The sequence below is a fragment of the Schistocerca gregaria genome, chromosome 4 (genome assembly GCF_023897955.1).
Source record: "Schistocerca gregaria isolate iqSchGreg1 chromosome 4, iqSchGreg1.2, whole genome shotgun sequence".
NCBI lineage: Eukaryota > Metazoa > Arthropoda > Insecta > Orthoptera > Acrididae > Schistocerca > Schistocerca gregaria.
Window position 1 is genome coordinate 597,909,922 of NC_064923.1, and position 18,165 is coordinate 597,928,086.

An 18,165-nucleotide genomic window follows, 5' to 3' on the forward strand; every position below is an offset into this window, starting at 1 on the left:
ATAAATGAAATGCTCTCTAGTATTATGGGTAACTCTAAAATATTTCTGTTTGCTGATGACACTTGCTTGCTGCAACATTGACTCGGTTTCAAGTAGTGTAGTACATGCCCTCAGTTCATGGCTTATAGAAAATAAACTAACGTTAAATCACAGTAAGACTCAGTTTTTACAGTTTCTAACACACAATTCAACAAAACCTGACATTTTAATCTCACAGAACGGGCATATGATTAGTGAAACTGAACAGTTCAAATTCCTAGGTATTCAGATAGATAGTAAAATGTCGTGGAAAGCCCATGTTCAGGATCTTGTTTAAAGACTTAATACTGCCATTTTACTATTCGAACGGTATCGAAAGTGAGTGATACTTCGACTCGTATATTAGTCTCCTTTGCTTATTTTCAGTCACTTATGTCGTATGGTATTATGTTTTGGGGTAACTCTTCCTATTCTAGAAGGATATTTTTGGCTCAGAAACGGGCGGTTCGGGCAGTAAGTGATGTGAGTTCACGAACCTCTTGTCGACCTCTGTTCACGAGTCTGGGTATTTTGACATTGGCCTCTCAATATGTATATGCCTTATTGTCGCTTCTTGTTATCAATATTAGTTTATTTCCAACAATAAGCAGCTTTCACTCGGTTAATACTCTGCAGAAAACAAACCTCCATTTGGATCAGACTTCTTTAACTCTTGTGCAAAAAGGTGTGCAGTATACTGATGCATCCATTTTCAATAAGCTGCCACTCGAATTCAAAAATCTTAGCAGTAATCCACGCGCTTTCAAATCGAAACTGAAGAGTTTCCTCATAGGTCAGTCCTTCTATTCTGTCGAGGAGTTCCTTGAAAAATTAAGCTGATTCTCATTGTATTGCTGATAGCGTTTGCTTAAACTTACGGACTGATATCCTTTCAGGTTCATGAACATTTATTTCTTACTTTTATGTTGTAAGTTCATGTACTGACACTTTCCATGACCTTGGAGATTTGCTCCTCAATTTGGTCTTACGGAACTTGACATGTAACTAAACACTCTTTAAGATTCTAATTCTAATACTGGATCCTCTATCCCTTCTATATCGACTTCTGTTTCTTCTTCTATCACGTCATCAGGTGAGTCCTCCCCTTCGCACAGACCCTCAGTGCACTCTTTCCAGCTATCCTCCCCTCTGCATTTAACAGTGGAATTTCCATTGCATTCTTAATGTTACAGCGAAGGTTCTTTCGAGCTTTCTGTATGATGAGTCATTCCTGCCTAAAAAAAGGTCTTTTTCGATTTCTTCACAATTTACTTGTAGCCTACCTATCCCCCTTGGAGTAACAATTGGAAGGAAAACGATGCACGTTCACTGTTGGCGATTACCATTTTGCTAAAATTGGTAACTGCGTGTAATTGACACTATAAAAGGTGTCCAATTGCTTTGTCGTTCGGTTTCGTTACATATCACGTTTGGCTGTCGCTTCATGTCGACTTATCCGTTTTTTTGTTTTTTTTGTTTTTGTTTTTAATTTCTGCCAACACCAGTGACCTAGCAGTTGTAGTGTCAAAAATGCGTGGTGAAGATGAACGTTGGAGTCTGTTGGTAGCGCCGAGCGCCGATAACATTAACATTGTTCGTCACACGTCTCCGGCCACCGTGAAGACCAGTCTTGTCACTTAGATTTTTGTTCATTATTTTCAGTAACTGTTTTTGAAGATTGCCTATGTTAAGAAATAACACAGTTGCGTTAAAAATTGTTTTTAGCGTATCTGATGTGCTATTTCTTCTTTTCGGAAATCTTGTTATTCCATTCACACCGCCACCCAAAAGTGCTATCGGTCTTTTTCTTTTGTGCTACATATACTTAATCACACAGTCAAAGAGAAAGACTGAATATGATGAAAGCTCGAAAATTAGTAAAATTCCTTCACACTGTGGAATTAGAATTACGTTCTGCTACAATTTGAAAAGAACAACTTCAAATACGAATATTTATCAAAAATTGTGAAAGAGACATAATATAAAATTAAAAGTAGGCACTCAAAATAAATGGTTCAAATGGCTCTGAGCACTATGGGACTCAACATCTGAGGTCATCAGTCCACTAGAACTTAGAACTACATAAACCTAACTAAACTAAGGACATCACACACATCCATGCCCGAGGCAGGATTCAAACCTGCGACCCTTAGCGGTCGCGCGGTTCCAGACTGAAGCGCCTAGAACCGCTCGACCACTTCAGCCGGCATCGGCCATTTTGATATCGATATATCGACGTATAAGGGGATAATCGTCCATATATATCTGCGTATATTTTGGAATATATATATATATATATATATATATATATATATATATATATATATATATATATATATATATATAGTTATCAGCAGCCGTAGCACACGCTCGTGCATCCGCCAATCCATAGTTCGACATTTTTACCATAACAGTCGAACGATATGAGTCGCAAACGCCAGTGAGTTGTCATTATTGGAAGATGTAACATATCCCCCTCTCACATCCCCTAACCCCTAAAGCAAGCGCAAGTCTTTGCCTAGCTCATGGCCGAATTCACCAATGTCAATTAAAACCATGCACATTTTAAAACTTTCCTTTCTCTCTAAGCATTTTTGTTTGTTACTGGGCCGGCCGTGGTGGCCGAGTGGTTCTAGGCACTTCAGCCTGGAACCGCGCGACCTCTACGGTCGCAGATTCGAATCCTGCCTTGGACATGGATGTGTGTGGTGTCCTTAGGCTAGTTAGGTTTACGTAGTTCTAAGTTATAAGGGACTGATGACCTCAGATGTTAAGTGCCATAGCGCTCAGAGCCATTTGAACCATTTTTTGTTTGTTACTGAGCGCTTAAGGTTAGTTGACGTTTTTGGATTCGAATGTTAGTTGCTTCACTCATATATTTGTAAAATACGGGTGAGAACCAGAGGGCCTCTCGAATACTCGACTGGGGATGCACGCGGACTGTAATTTGACAACCACTGGTTTAGAGTTTCTCTCTTAACCTGCACATGATATTAATCAGTCGCCAGTGGTGGGGGCAGCACGGCACAGATGGCATGCAGGCAGTTGAGCATGTTTATTGGCGGTGCTCGTAATTAACTTGAGGGGTTGTAATTAGTATGGCCGGCGACAAGCAGCAACGGCTAACTCCGTCTGAGGCCGCGGCGACCTCGTCGGTCGCTTTCCCTGAGCAGCGAGTAAACAGTTGCCTCAGAGTGCGCCGCCACCCCTGCGGTCCCCTATAAAAGCGCCGCCACAGTTCATCAGCAGTCAGTCAGCCCATCCGTGCTCTCGTGTGCGGGACAACATGAGACTGGTAAGTCGAGATGCTCACGCAGTTATCGCTTTGGTGCTGACAGCCCTGTTGTCTGTGAGACTAGGAACTATTTAACGCAGGGCCGACCACGGGGCGCCAAACTTCACGTGTGCAGCTCGTGGTAGCCAAGCCCCGGCCTGTTACTCGGCTGTGTTCGGTACTGTTCGGAAGTACTCGGAACAGCGTCACATTTCATTTAGTATTGCGGTGTGGCATTTTTCTGTCGGCACAACTTTCTGAGTTCGATAGAATCGTGTTGTCAGCTCTGTTTAGCCTTCGCCGTTTCTTCACGGTATGAGGGACGTTCACAGGTCCAGTGGCTGTTTCCAGAAAAAGAGGCGGTGTTGTGATCGATAGTTGCAAAACTTTAAGATGAATGGGAATGACAGAAGAGAGGGATGACGATTCTTCATTCGATAAGCGACTGGTACTGCATATTCGCTACGAAATCACAGTACAGTACCACTCAGGAAGGAACGTTGGCAAAGAAATTACAACGATCGGCAGACTGTATTCCTTGCTCTGTACACAATAAAGCACTTTGTGTTAAGGTTGCAGGCCGGGAGCAGGTGAAGAAATCGGTGGCACGAGCAATAAAATTTCTGATGTTGCACGCTTGTATCCGCTGTCAGTTGGGGCAGTTTTCAGTGGAAGAACGAAGAGTATGAAGAATTCATATACTACTCCAAACTAAATTGTTTAAGTCAAGAGACATGCGTGCCTGGAACGATTTTCCGATTTAAAACTCGCTATCCTTTAATTTATCAAAAAAAAGTGCAGGACCGAAAATTAGAAAATCCGGAATGGATTGCAGACGCCACATTTTAAGTGGACTTGACTGTCCACAGAAATACAGTAAAAGGTGAGAAACAACTTCTTTCTGGTTTGATGGGGATGGATTTAAAAAAAACACACACACACACACTGTCAAAGATAATCCAGTTCCAAAAAATGGTTCAAATGGCTTTGAGCATTATGGGACTTAACATCGGTAGTGATCAGTCCCATGGAACTTAGAACTACTTAAACCTAACGAACCTAACGACATCACACACATCCATGCCCGAGCAGGATTCGAACCTGCGACCGTAGCAGTCGCGTGTTTCCAGACTGAAGCGCCTAGAACCACTCGGCCACCCCGGCCGGCTGTCCAGTTCCCTGCGCTCACTAGCTTAAAGAGAACGCAAGGTTTGAAGGATTCGTCGTGGCCTTGAAAGAATTATAATGATAGTTTTATAAAAATTTTGAGGGCACTGTCAGTCTTAAATTTTTTTTATAACGTGTCGGTTCGGTTGAAAGCGCTTGTGTGCAAGTGTAGAGGTAAATTATTGACCTACAAGAAATTTCAGTCCTAATGATAAATCTCTTTACGTTAAACTATCCAGGACGTTTACATTGCTTTCCTCAGATGGAGTTTCAAACTCTGCATAATAGGGTTGCGAGAGTGCTACAGTATTTCGATCGACGTACTTGTATGAAACACCATTTTTCGCTTATGAAACTAAATAAATCATGACTACGCGTCAACTTGAGTGTGGAGCTCCAAGAAACAGCTTGTGTCTGTCCGTATGCTGATAGTCTGTACCAGGTAAAAATTATCTAATGTCTTCAATACGACAAAAATAATTAGATAATAATGAATATGTGTTTTGTTTGTGACTTACGTTATTGAGAAATGTGAAATATATAACGAAGCAGGAAGCAGAGCGACTAAACTGCCATTTAAATGCAGTGCTTTCACAGTTTTCTGCTGGCACAGAGGCGGGGCAGATGTGTATCAAAGCTGAGCGCTTAGGCACTCGCAGCCGGCAGCCGGCCGGGGTGGCCGAGCGGTTCTAGGCGCTACAGTCTGGAACCGCGCGACCGCTACGGTCGCAGGTTCGAATCCTGCCTCGGGCATGGATGTGTGTGATGTCCTTAGGTTAGTTAGGTTTAAGTAGTTCTAAGTTCTAGGGGACTGATGACCTCAGAAGTTTAGTCCCATAGTGCTCAGAGCCATTTGAACCATTTTTTTAGGCACTCGTGGGCGGGCACGGCTCCACAGCCGAAATCTCGGGCGCCCCTGATGTAAAACGTACCTCCCAACCAACTGTTTCCAGACGCAGCTACAGCACTTTCTAGATGTCGAAAAGTAGTAGGCAAATATTAATTTCTGAGTTGTACATACAGCGTTCATATTAAAGTAGACACACAAGCGTTTCCTATCGCGCTATGTGCAACCTGTATGCCAAGTTTCATTTACAAACATAGAACTTGAAGGTTCGTGCTATACGTCTAATTTCAGTTATGGGTGTCATATTAGTCTACCCTCGCTTCTCCTTCTTCTTCTTCTTTTTCTTTTTCCTCTTCTTCTTCTTCAACAATATAACAACATGCTCGTTCATTTCTACCGCTCCCGTGCCGTACCTGTTAATACAGTTTCATCTACAATCTGAGCCACGTACGAGAATGTGTTGTCTGTTACCACAGTCTATATCATCTACCATTTTGGGTTCTCAGATTGCTTGCAAGGCATTAGGCACAAGAAATGAATAACCTTCTGACAGTCTATTTTCGTGGTTTGTATGTTTCGCGTTTTAACTGTGCACGTAATTTTTACATTTACAATATTAGATCATGGCATGTTTACCAAGAGTTAGAACGAAAGCAAATTAATGTTGTGTACGATAAATATGCACTCTAAGCCGAAAAAGGCCACGCACCACAAAGGGACTATTCGAATGGGACGGAAATCGGTACCAGTACATGTGATGTACATGTACAAACAAAGTATTACAATTTCAGAAAAATTTGATGATTTATTAAAGAGAAAGAGCTTCAAAAATTGAGCAAGGTATAACGTTGGGCAACTTCTAGCCATTTTGAAAGCAGTTACTTGGCTTGGCATTAAATGGTAGAGTTGTTTTGTATCTTCCTGAGCGATATCGTGCCCAATTCTGTCCAGTGCATGCATTAGATTGTCAAAATCCCGATGCCCATAATTCAGCAAACGTTCTCAACTGGGGAGAGATCCGGTGACCTTACTGGCCAAGGTAGCTTTTGGTAAGCTCGAAGACTAGCATTAGAGACAATAGACTAGCATTAGAAACTCTCGCCGTATGTGAGCGGGCATTATCTTGCTGAAACGTAAGTCTACGATGGCTAGCCATGAAGGATAACAAAACAGGGAGTAGAATACCGTCAGAATACCCCTGTGCTATGACTCGCTCTTCGAATTAAGTCCCGATGGCCAATGAAGACGCGTCTGCGACGCCCCAAATAGCGGTGGGATACCAAACTGACTGTCGCGCGCCATACGGCCCGCCAACCAAGAGTTATGGTCTCAGATGCCATATCTTTGCCGCACGGAGTGACCACAGCAGTTTGGTCCCATGGGAATTCACACACATTTGAACGTTTTTTGTCATTTCTTTTCATAGCAGGACCTCTTTGGATGTCATACGAGGCGACCTTACAGCACAGCGATGCATCGACAATCTTCTAGGCCTATTTTTGCTGCTCTTCGTTGCAAGCCATCCTAGGCTTCCATTTCAACAAGTAATGTCCGCCTACACACGATGAGAGTTTCTACTGTTTGTCTTCTTGCTTACCAAACCCTGCCTTAGCCAGCGAGGTCAGCGGGTCTCTTCCCTGTTGAGAACGCTTATAACATTACGAGCGGGGCCGTCCAGTCATCTCGGAATTTTGACGATCTTACTCTCCAAGTGGACGGAATTTCGCTCGATATCCCTCAGGACGACATCCAACAAAGTTTTATTTAGTGCAAAGCCCATTAACTGCTGGCAAAAGTGACACAGGTGCACAAATGCGTTACTGACTTGCTCAATTTTCGAAAAGTCTTTTTCTTGAAGAAATCTAATTTTTCTGAAACTGTAATTATTTGTTCGTCTGTACATATACATCACATTTACTGATTTCCATCCCATCGAATATTTCCTTCATGGTGTGCCTTTTCTTTTTTTCTTAGAGTGTACACCCTGTTTAACCATTTTTCTATTTTACTCAGATATGGGCCTCCGTAACATTCGCAATGATAAAAGCGCTAGCCACTGCGTTGCTAAAAGAACTGTCCCATCTGTTTTCATGGCACTTTAAAGAATCCATAGACAACGTAAAATTTGGTCATTTTAGTAGACAAAGGGTGTTCCACCTGAACCTCGAATCTACGTTTCAACACTGACTCTTTTTCGTACAGTGTCGGTTTATCACAGACCGCCTTCTACAAGTTCCGGTGCCACTATGGCTGAGGAATAAGCCGAACATTAGATTAGTGTGAGGTACACGCTTCTCCGAAATTTCTTTTCAGCAGATTAATATTCGACGCTCGTATTAAACAAGCATATGGCATTGAATTTGACTCGATGAAGCAGCTTCCGATGTTTCAACTTATTTGGACGAGCTGTAATCATTTGTTCGTCTGTACATCTACCTATTTCCGTTCCATTCGGATAATTCCTTCTGAGTGACTACTGGTTTCAAACACCTTAATATTTGTAGGTCCTCATTTCCCAGGGTTCATTACACGAGGCAAACAAAAGTCTGACTTAACGGCTAGACTTCAGTTAGATTTAACATTTAGCTAACTGGCGCACGTATTATCCTTTCCATCATTGAAAGTCTGTCATGAGACGTACGGCCTTTTCGTTAAATTTTAAAAGTATTTATTTTCAGATTACTTATCTAGAATAACTGCACAAATTCGTAAATGCTCCGGTAGATTTTTATTGTTTTTCACTGATAGGTCACCCACCATGTTAGTTCAGTTCAAACCCAAAAAAACTGTGGCTATAGATACCCTTTCTAGCTAATGTAGACGTTCAACCATTAAATACATGTACTGTACAAAGCGTATTGGAGATTTATAAGTACCTCGCCAGCTATAAACTCAGCGTTACCCAACGTCACTGAGAAATCATTGCACTATAGAGTGGAAACAGGCCGAGCAATAGCCCGTGTGCGATTCCCACACAGCTCATACTTCATGCGTCACCTTTGCTGTTCTCGTGGCAACATGCGCTTTGCGCTGTACCATGTGAATCTCTGCCTTTGCCACATGTAATTTATATGTCACTAATAAATAATAGATGCAAGTGCGCATATCACGAGAATCTCTACACTTACAGTTGAATATTCAACTCAGCACACTCGGCTCTTTCCATAGGCACTCGTTTTTCACAATTTTCACTACTAAGTTAATTAAGCTACAGTTTGCAGGTTAGATGTCATTCTGTCTCAGGTTCACATAAGTAGTTTATCAACTCCTGCTATAAATTTGACCCAGTACGCCAGTTGCTAATTCATCTGTAGCCACTGCCGATATGGGTAAATACCTTATTATTATGTTTTTAGGGTGGGAAGTGCAAATATGATACTTAAAAAACTGTATCACTCGCCATTTCTTCACATTTAACAGTTAAATTTATTAAATTAAGCGATTTTTTAAAGAATTTAACAGCTTTTATTTAGTTACAATGATTTGAAAAGGAGGTGTTATGAATGTAGACGACGTTGGTAGCACTGCTGAAAAACATTTGCTAGCAAAAAAATGTCGATTCAAAAATGTTCAAATGTGTGTGAAATCTTATGGGACTTGACTGCTAAGGTCATCCGTCCCTAAGCTTACACACTACTTAACCTAAATTATTCTAAGGACAAACACACACCCATGCCCGAGGAAGGACTCGAACCTCCGCCGGGACCAGCCGCACAGTCCATGACTACAGCGACCGAGACCGCTCCGCTAATCCCGCGCGGCAAAGGCCGATTCTATTTTTGTGTTTACTGTCAACCGAATCTCACTTTCCCGTTTCCTGTTCGTGCCCTCCGCACAATGTCTAATCGTGGTTGTAAAAACTCGGATGACAGTTTTTGTTATATTTGTGGTGAATTTGTGATTTAAAAACACCAAAGAAACATTACAGACTTTGTGAAAAAGGTTTACATACTTTGGATCTAAACTTGGTGATCAACATGAATACTGAGCGCAGCATAAGGTATGTTATTTGCGTGCTGATGATCTAAGAAAATGATGCAAAAAGGAGAAAAAAAGCCTTCAGATTTGCTGTTCCTATGATATGGCGGGAGCCAAGAAATCATTCCGATGATTGCTACTTTGGCAGTGTTGATATTACTGGTCATAATTCTAAAAACAAGAAGGTAATAAGCTACCCTAACATTCTATCCGCCATCCGATCAGTAGGACACGGTGTAGATTTGCCGGTTCCTGAACCACCAGATGATTTAAATTCTATTCCAGCAGAACTATTTCTGATGTACAATGTGATTTAGATGAACCAGATGATGATGAATTCCATTGTAATATAGACAGTCTAGAGCTCAAATTGTTAGCTCAGACCGAGCTAAACGATTTGGTCAGGGATCTGGGCAACGAAAGAAAAATCTGAACTGCTTGGCTCTAGATAAAAAGGAAAGAAATTATCGACAGTTGGAATCAGCACATACATGTACAGAAACCGAGAGCAGCAATTTTCCAAGTTTTTTCAACAAGAAGGTGATTTAGTTTACTGCTCGGACATTCCTGGTCTGATGAATGATTTTCGTATATAATGCAAAAAGAAAGACTGTAGGCTGTTTATTGATTCATCCAAAACTGGGTTAAGGGCTGTTTTATTATACAATGGTAACATGTATGCATCTATACCTGGTGGACATTCTGTACATATGAAAGAAAGCTATGAAAACCTAGCAATAGTGCTAAATAAAATAGGCTATTCTGCTCATGGTTGGAGGATATGTGGCGATCTAAAAGTAACATGCATGCTCCTTGGTCAGCTAGGTGGCTTTACCAAATTTCCATGTTTCATGTGTGAAAGGGACATTACGGTTAGGGATCATCACTGGTGCAGAAAGAACTGGCCTGTGAGGAAGTTTTTAAAACCTGGTGAGAAGAACATCCTACGCAAAGACCTCGTAGATCCAAAAAACGTACTACTGTCACCTCTACATATAATGTTAGACCTAATGAAACAGTTTGTAAAGGCTTTGCCTAAAGTTGGACCATGTTTTAAGTATCTCTGCCAAAAGTTTCCACACCTTTCAGAAGCTTAACTAAAAGAAGGTGTCTTTGTCGGACCTGACATTAGAAAATTGACGTTTGATGTTAACTTTGAAACCACAATGACCTTAAATGAGAAAGAAGCATGGATATCGTTCAAGCAAGTCGTTAAAAAGTTCTTAGGACACAAAAAAGACCCAGCATATGTTTCTATTATAGTTACAATGTTAAAGAAGTTGAAAACTTTAGGATGTTTAATGAGCCTGAAAGTTAACTTTTTGAACAGTCACCTTGATTACTTTCCGGAAAATATGGGAGATGTTAGTGAGGAGCATGGATAGCGTCTTCACCAGGACATTAAAGTGATGGAAAAACGCTAACAAGGCCGCTGGAACACCAGCATGATGGGGGACTACTGTTAGTCACTTCGCCGAGAAGTTCAGCAAGCGACTCACAGTAGAAAAAGCAACACAAGAAGCTTCAAAGTAAAAAAGAGAAAGGAAATACAAACCAATTCCAGCTGACAATTCAGACCTCTATTAACACAAATCATTGTTTAAGTAGCTTACTATGAATACAAACCATGCTTATGTTGTAACAAAGCATTTCATTAATTTCCCCATTTACCGTACAACATAGGATTTTTATACTATATACTAAAAAGCATACTGCTCGAAAACTATGGGTGATACAGAAAAACTAAGCCTACATTTGGATTCAGGTCATAAAGGTCTATAAAGATCAGCTATCAAAGTAAGAAAAGTTTAAAAAATTTTCGTTGGCCTGTGTAATGGTTACTGGCAACGAATCGTGCTCTCTGCGCTACTCTGTGCACTGTCATGATACTAATAAATGACGAATCTTCAAACATTTGTACCACATATGGACTGAAGAGAAGTGGTATTTTGTCGATACCAGTCTTTACTAAACCAGTTGCATGCCTACTATCCTAAAGATATGTTATCAGTGTTCACTTTCCACAACAAGTGATTAATCAGATGTGAAAATCATCAATAACTAACCGAAAGCAGTTATGTGTGACAAACTGCAATTAAGATTGTTACAATAAAGATCTACAAAATTATACAGTTACGGCCCATTTCATGTCAATAGTGTAAGCCTCAGAGTCATAGTTAGTGCAGTATATATTATAACGTCATTTATCTCGCATCTACCAATTTCTCAAGTCTAATAAATCTATCTACACCCTCTTATACCTTGAATTTCTACAGCTAAAAAATGTAATTCACTGGAAGATGACATTTACTGCATTGTGAGCTCAGGTTTATCTCCACAGATTGGACGTATATAAAATTACTCTGTATCGGTTCTTTGTGTATCTACTTTTATTTCGAGAGTTTTACAGAAAATTTTTGTGGAGATCATGCCTGGTAGCAAACTAATTCTTCTTTAATGTCGACTTTTATTTCTTACACTCAAGCTAGATCAGCATGTTATTGGTCACAGACTGGACACCACATACTTTGACAACAGGGAGGTAAATTCTTCAGATTACGAACAGTCATAATTCATTTGTGGCTTTGAAACGGTAATCCCAACAGTGGAGAATTATGGAAGGAAAGAAGAGAGCAGTAACATTTAAAATCGGTGATGTTTAACAATGATCTCAAGTTCACAGATGGTGCACATTAAAAGAGGGATGTTTCTGGAAAGGGCCTGTGAATTATTCTCCACAATTGTGTAGTACAGTCACAGTCTCCTCAGAGTAGATATTCTGGTGCAACTCGTGTGCTTGCTGGATGATGTGCTAATTGCTCTGCACCGCAATTTACAGCAGCCTGCTTTGTTGTTAGAAAAAAATGCTTTCTTGAACAGGCTCTGACACTGACTTTCTTTCCACAGGCACTACTCCTGATGGCAGCCTTCGGGCTGACCACGGCTGACTTCCCGCTCCTCTACCAAGTGCCAAAGGTAATCTATGCACCACCAGTGCCAGTCTACGGACCTCCACACCCAGTGTACGGACCACCACCACCACCGCCACCACCACCACCACCACCACCACCACCACCTCCACCCCCTCCACCACCGCCGCCGCCACCACCACCCCCAGTAGAGGTGTATGGTCCCCCTACACATGTATATGGCCCACCACCACCCCCTCCACCACCACCACCACCACCCCCACCCCCACCTCCACCACCACCACCACCACCTCCACCACCAGTATATGGGCCACCTCCAGCAATCTATGGCCCACCTGCACCAGTCTATGGCCCACCTGCACCAGTCTATGGCCCACCCCCACCACCCCCACCACCACCTCCACCTCCACCTCCACCACCCCCACCACCACCCAAAGTGTATGGGCCACCTGAACCTCTTTATTATCCACCACCACCACCACCTCCCCCACCACCACCACCACCACCACCACCTCCACCACCACCACCACCACCACCACCTCCACCGCCACCCAAAGAGTATGGGACACCTCATCCAGTATATGGACCACCACATCCACCACCACCACCTCCACCTGCAGCACCAGCTTCGCCACCAGATTTTGCTGGACCACCTGCACCAGTGTTTGGTCTACATGTGCCAGCAACGACACCATCAGCAGACTATGCTACTCCCGAACCTTCTTATGGACTGCCAGAGCATTGAAGACAGTCCGTTTTGTAAGTAGAAGCTTTGTGAAGTATCACCTTTACTGATATTACTGTGAAGTACCGCTAAATGATATGGAGATAAGAGAAAATGAGTGCATTAATGCTATAATGACTCACATCAATCTACTGGTACCATCTGCTTACTTGATTAGATTCTGAACATTATTAGCAGATTTATACAATTACAGTTAAGAATTTTAAAGAGATATGAGCATAAAGAATGACACACGATGTAGAGAATATAGGAGGAAATAATACATCAACGATAAAAATCTGTAGCATTTTTCCATTATCTGCCATGAAAAGGCAGCAATGTACAGTCTAAATTAAATATTTTGGGTAGTTGGTCTGTGGTTGATTTTCCCTTCCTGAAGTCTGCTTGTTGGAATCTAAATACCTCCTCGATGTATGTTGTTAGCCGCTTCAATAGCATCTTTTTGATAGCATCTGTATTGTTTTGAGTAGTTGGTCTATGGTTGATTTTCCATTCCGAAACCCTTCTTTTTGGAATCCAAAACCTCCTCGACGTATGTTGTTACCCACTTCAACAGCAGCATATGTGTGATCTTATAAGCTGTTTATAGGAAGGTAATTCCTCTATACTTGCTGCATCTGACTGGGTTTCCTTTCTTAAGTACTGGACAGATTACAGACTGCTTCCATTCTGCCAAATCTTCTCTCTTCTCGAAATTTAAACAGATTAAGTTGTACACTCTCCTCTTGTACGATATACCTTCCCTCTGTCATGTTCTCTGCAAGTATGGCATCTATTCGTGGTCCCTTTCCTCTCTTCCGTTTTTTTATGACTTCTCCTACCTCTTTCATGTTCGGCAGTTCATGCTCCTCTGGTGGTATTGTCACTCTACTTTCTCCGTACAGATCTTCTTCTTCTGCTGCTGTAGCAACGCTGTTGGTGGTTTTATCCACATTCAGGAGAGTTTCAAAATAGTTTTTCCGCAACACCATGGATTTCGTTTCCTATGTTATCATCTGTCCTGCTTGACCTCTGATCGTGTAAAGCCTTGCGCTCTATGATTTCTTGAAGAACCAGACGGTCCTCTATAAGTCTCTTGTATTGTGTTATCTTGCTTTTTGTATACTCTAGTTTTTCTGTCCACGGGGCTTCTCTAGAAGCTTCCACGTATCCCAACCGTACTCACTCGTCTTCTTCGCCAGCGACAATACTTCACCCACTTTTCTCTTGTAGGCTGCACCTGTCATTAAACCACCCTCCTTGTCCTCCTCCTACTCCTACTCTCCTCCTCCTCTCCAACGAGTTCAGCACCTCATCTGCGGCTATTTGATTCCGGTCTTGAGCTTAGACCATAACTTACCTACATCATCTGCCTCTCCTTCCAGTGCAGCAAACCTGTTTTGAATTCGATTTCATATTTGTCCTTAATGTGGCCTTCTTTTAATATATCTCCGTTTATTTTTCGAGTTGGTTCTCTTCACCTGCGGTTACTGCATTATATCCTTTTACAGACACTGGCCACCTCAAGCTAGTGGTGTGATCCTATTTCTATATCTCTTTCAGATGTTACATTTTTAATAACACCTCTGTGTCATCAACCAATAGCGTGTAGTCTCTTTGTTTCTAAGTCTTTTGGTCGGGCGACTTCCAGATTATCTTACAAATGTTTTTACAAGGAAATTAGGTACTCATAACCATCGTTATAGGTGTAACATAACGACAGAGCAATCATACGTTGCAGAACGAATCATATACTGATTACAGTATATAAACCTTAATACTGATAACTCTCCCTACATGAAACAGTTGCCTAATTGGGCTCACGAAATGTTATCTTTGACAATATAAAAGGCAAAATAAATCGTAATTTGTAAAATGAAAGTTGTTGGAAAATATTTTTGTAACTATTATGATTAATTCAGAAAGATACAATACTAGAATAAGGGTCTTTCTTTATGCTTCTGCTCCGTCCGTTCACTAAAACCGATAAAAAATGCTAAACTGTAATATAAATCTCTATTAGTAGTAATGTTGCGGTTAATAAAATTATAACATTTTTTTGTTATGTTGACTAGAATGAAATAATTTTATTGTCTATAATCTCCACACACAAAATGGCAACTTAATCGTCTATAACAAACCTCGACGTCCTACCAGTATAACGTTTCAAGAGACAATTACATTAATTTTCGTTTTTCTGTGACAGATCGAATTCTCCGAGAAAAGCACAGGGTGAAAATTATTGAACTATATGAAATAAAATCGTCATAACTTCTGAACGGACTTCGCTATAATGTTCAAACTACACGGTTGCCCGCAGGGCATGGTGTTGTGTTTGGGGACCGAGAATCCGTACTTCGCAGTCGAGAAGTCCCTTCACCCTCAACGGGTGACCGTATGGTGTGCAATGTCCAGTCACGGAATAATCGGTGCGATATTCCTTGATCGCACGGTGACTGCCGAAAGGCACGTGAAGATTTTGGAAGATAATTTCATCCCCATTATCCAAAGCGATCCTGATTTCGACAAGATGTGGTTCATGCAAGACAGAGCTCGACCCCATCGAAGCAGGAGAGTGTTCGATATCCCGGAGGATCACTTTGGGGACTGCACTCTGGCTCTGTGGTGCCCAGGTGTCACTGCCATGGGCCTCGATTGGCAGCCATATTCTCCGGATGTGAACACAAGTGATCCCTTTTTTCTGAGGCTATATTAATGACAAGGTGTGCAGCAGTAACCTCAAGGCCATTGCTGAGCTGAAAACAGCCATTCAGGAGATCATCGACAGAGTCGATGTTTCGACACTTCAGCGGGTCATGCAGAAATTCGCTATTCGTCTGCGCCACAACATCGTTAGTGATGGCAGGAACATCGAACATGTCATAACCTAAATCTGAATATCTGTAGTGACGTTTACATGTTGATTAAAGTGTGGTCGAGCCGTAACTTGTAACTAATGTACTTTTTTTTCATTTAGTTCAATAATCGTCCCCTTGTATATGCCGTGGTGGATCATTGAGTTAAACGCACTGGGTCTTTGGTGTAGCAAGTACGCACTGATAGGCCAGTAAAGCTTCGTATTTTGAATATTGTCGATTGAGACCCACAAGCACAACGAACGACGGCCGTAATCACCGGAAATTAATATTATTAAACGTTCCTGTTGCGATTTTGACTGGATAAACGTTAATCACTTAATCTTTGGGTAACTTGAAGAACTGACGTAACTAGGAGCAGCTTGATTTATTTGAACAGCTGTAATCTGGTTTCGCCCTTAGAAAGCTTGCACACAAACATCCTGACCGTCACTATTGTTTTCATAATATAATAATTACTGTAAATTCAAGACAAGTAATATATTTAAACGAATAAAAATGTGTCCGAAACTTTCAATTGTTGAGTTTCTTGAGATAAAGTTAACGAGTGCCTCACGAAGCTGCAAGTGACTTCTTTTCCTTGCCGCCATAGCGTCAATAACTAATAATAAGTGAAATGTCATTCGTACATGGTCACTAATGGAAAAATACTATATCAGTTGATCATTTCTCACTTAGATTTAATTGATTCCTGTGTTACTAAAGCAACAGAAACCTCAACTTCGCATTTATTCTCTCGCTTGGTTATAAGAATTTCGGATTCTATGTAATTCTGCAAATCGAAATGCAATACGAAGATGTAGCAGCACTGTGAGAGGTGCTTTAACCTAGAAGAGTTTGAATACTTAGTCAAGGGACCATTGTTCATATCTCCTCCCAGAAAGATGTTCAGTCAAAGGATAATCAGATTTCCATTATGTGTACCACCGACGAAAGTGTAATGCTTAAGTTTTTTTAATTGCATACATAGACATACAAAAATTTTTAGAAGTTTTGAATCCATAAGTTTTGAATTTTTCTTACTTTCCGTCAACAGGCTGTGCCAAATTGGAACACGCGATGACCAGGACGCCGAAACGAAACGAGTGAAGAGGCATCCAGATTCGACGAAGTTGTAAATACGTATAACATCTTGTAAAAAAACTGTAAAACAGAAATAAATTCTAAGTCTTTTTTAACAATTTTATCTATTTTATTGCAATTTTCTGCTGTCTAACTGAAGCCAGAGGAGAAAAGTACTGAGACAGCGCACAGGGTGGTCAGAAACAGTTTGAAAAGTTTTTGATGGTGCTGCAGGGCAGGCTATTGTTAAGAATAAAAGCCGATACACTGCACCGTCTCCGATGTAATTAGCACTTAAGTTGGCCAGTCATGTACTCGCGCCCACAGATAGAAGCAGCCTGCCAGAGACAGTGTCGCCAAACGTAATCTTCGTTAGGTTTCCGCAAACTGAACGAACTATGCTGTTCTCACCTCGCTTGAATTTATCACTTCCAAAAAGGTACATCATAACTGGTAATGAGCATCTGAACAAGAGTTAACTCATGGAACCAGGATGCCTGTAGCATTTTAGAGTGAGCAAGTGCTTGAATTCGTTCGTGCAACAACAACCTGATTGGCTAACGTCAATGCAAATGAAATCGGAACAGCGCGACGTATGTCTTTTCCTTAACTATTATTTCTCAGCACAAACTACCCTGCAACACCCTTACAAGCGTGTCAGACTGTATCCCACCACCTTGTATGCCCTCATTCATAATCATCCTGTGTCCACTGCAAATTTTCACAGGTACCTATTTCACCTGCGAGCAGAATCTCCCTGATTAATTTTTACACTATTTCATGTAAACAGTACGGAAGACGGTTGGGTCAAATTCATTATACATTACTAGTCATTAAAACTGCTATACCAAGAAGAAATGCAGACGAAACGGGTATTCATTGGACAAATCTATTATACTAGAACTGACATGTGGTTACATTTTCACGCATTTGGGTGCATAGATCCTGAGAAATCAGTACCCAGACAACCACCTCTGGCCGTAATAACGGCCTTGATACGCCTGGGCATTGAGTCAAACAGAGCTTGGATGGTGTGTACAACAGGTACTGGTGCCCTTGCAGCTTCAACACGATACAACAGTTCGTCAAGAGTAGTGACTGGCGCATTGTGGCGAGCCAGTTGCTCCGTCACCATTGACCAAACGTTTTCAATTGTTGAGAGATTACGAAAATGTGCTGGCCAGGGCAGTAGTCGAACATTTTGTGTATCCAGAAAGCCCCGTACAGGACCTGCAACATGCGGTCGTGCATTATCCTGCTGAAATGTAGGGTTTCGCAGGGATCTAATG

General features: G+C 41.5%; 1 protein-coding gene across 1 annotated transcript; it reads left to right on the top strand.

Annotated features, from left to right (window-relative positions):
• Positions 1-3,251: 3,251 nt before the first annotated feature.
• Positions 3,252-16,995, top strand: LOC126267828 (nematocyst expressed protein 4-like). Its single transcript, XM_049973131.1, has 4 exons — positions 3,252-3,313; positions 12,192-12,515; positions 12,652-12,973; positions 16,851-16,995. Exons 1-4 carry the CDS (start codon positions 3,305-3,307, stop codon positions 16,901-16,903), a joined length of 708 nt encoding a protein of 235 aa, XP_049829088.1. The 5' UTR covers positions 3,252-3,304; the 3' UTR covers positions 16,904-16,995.
• Positions 16,996-18,165: the final 1,170 nt, after the last annotated feature.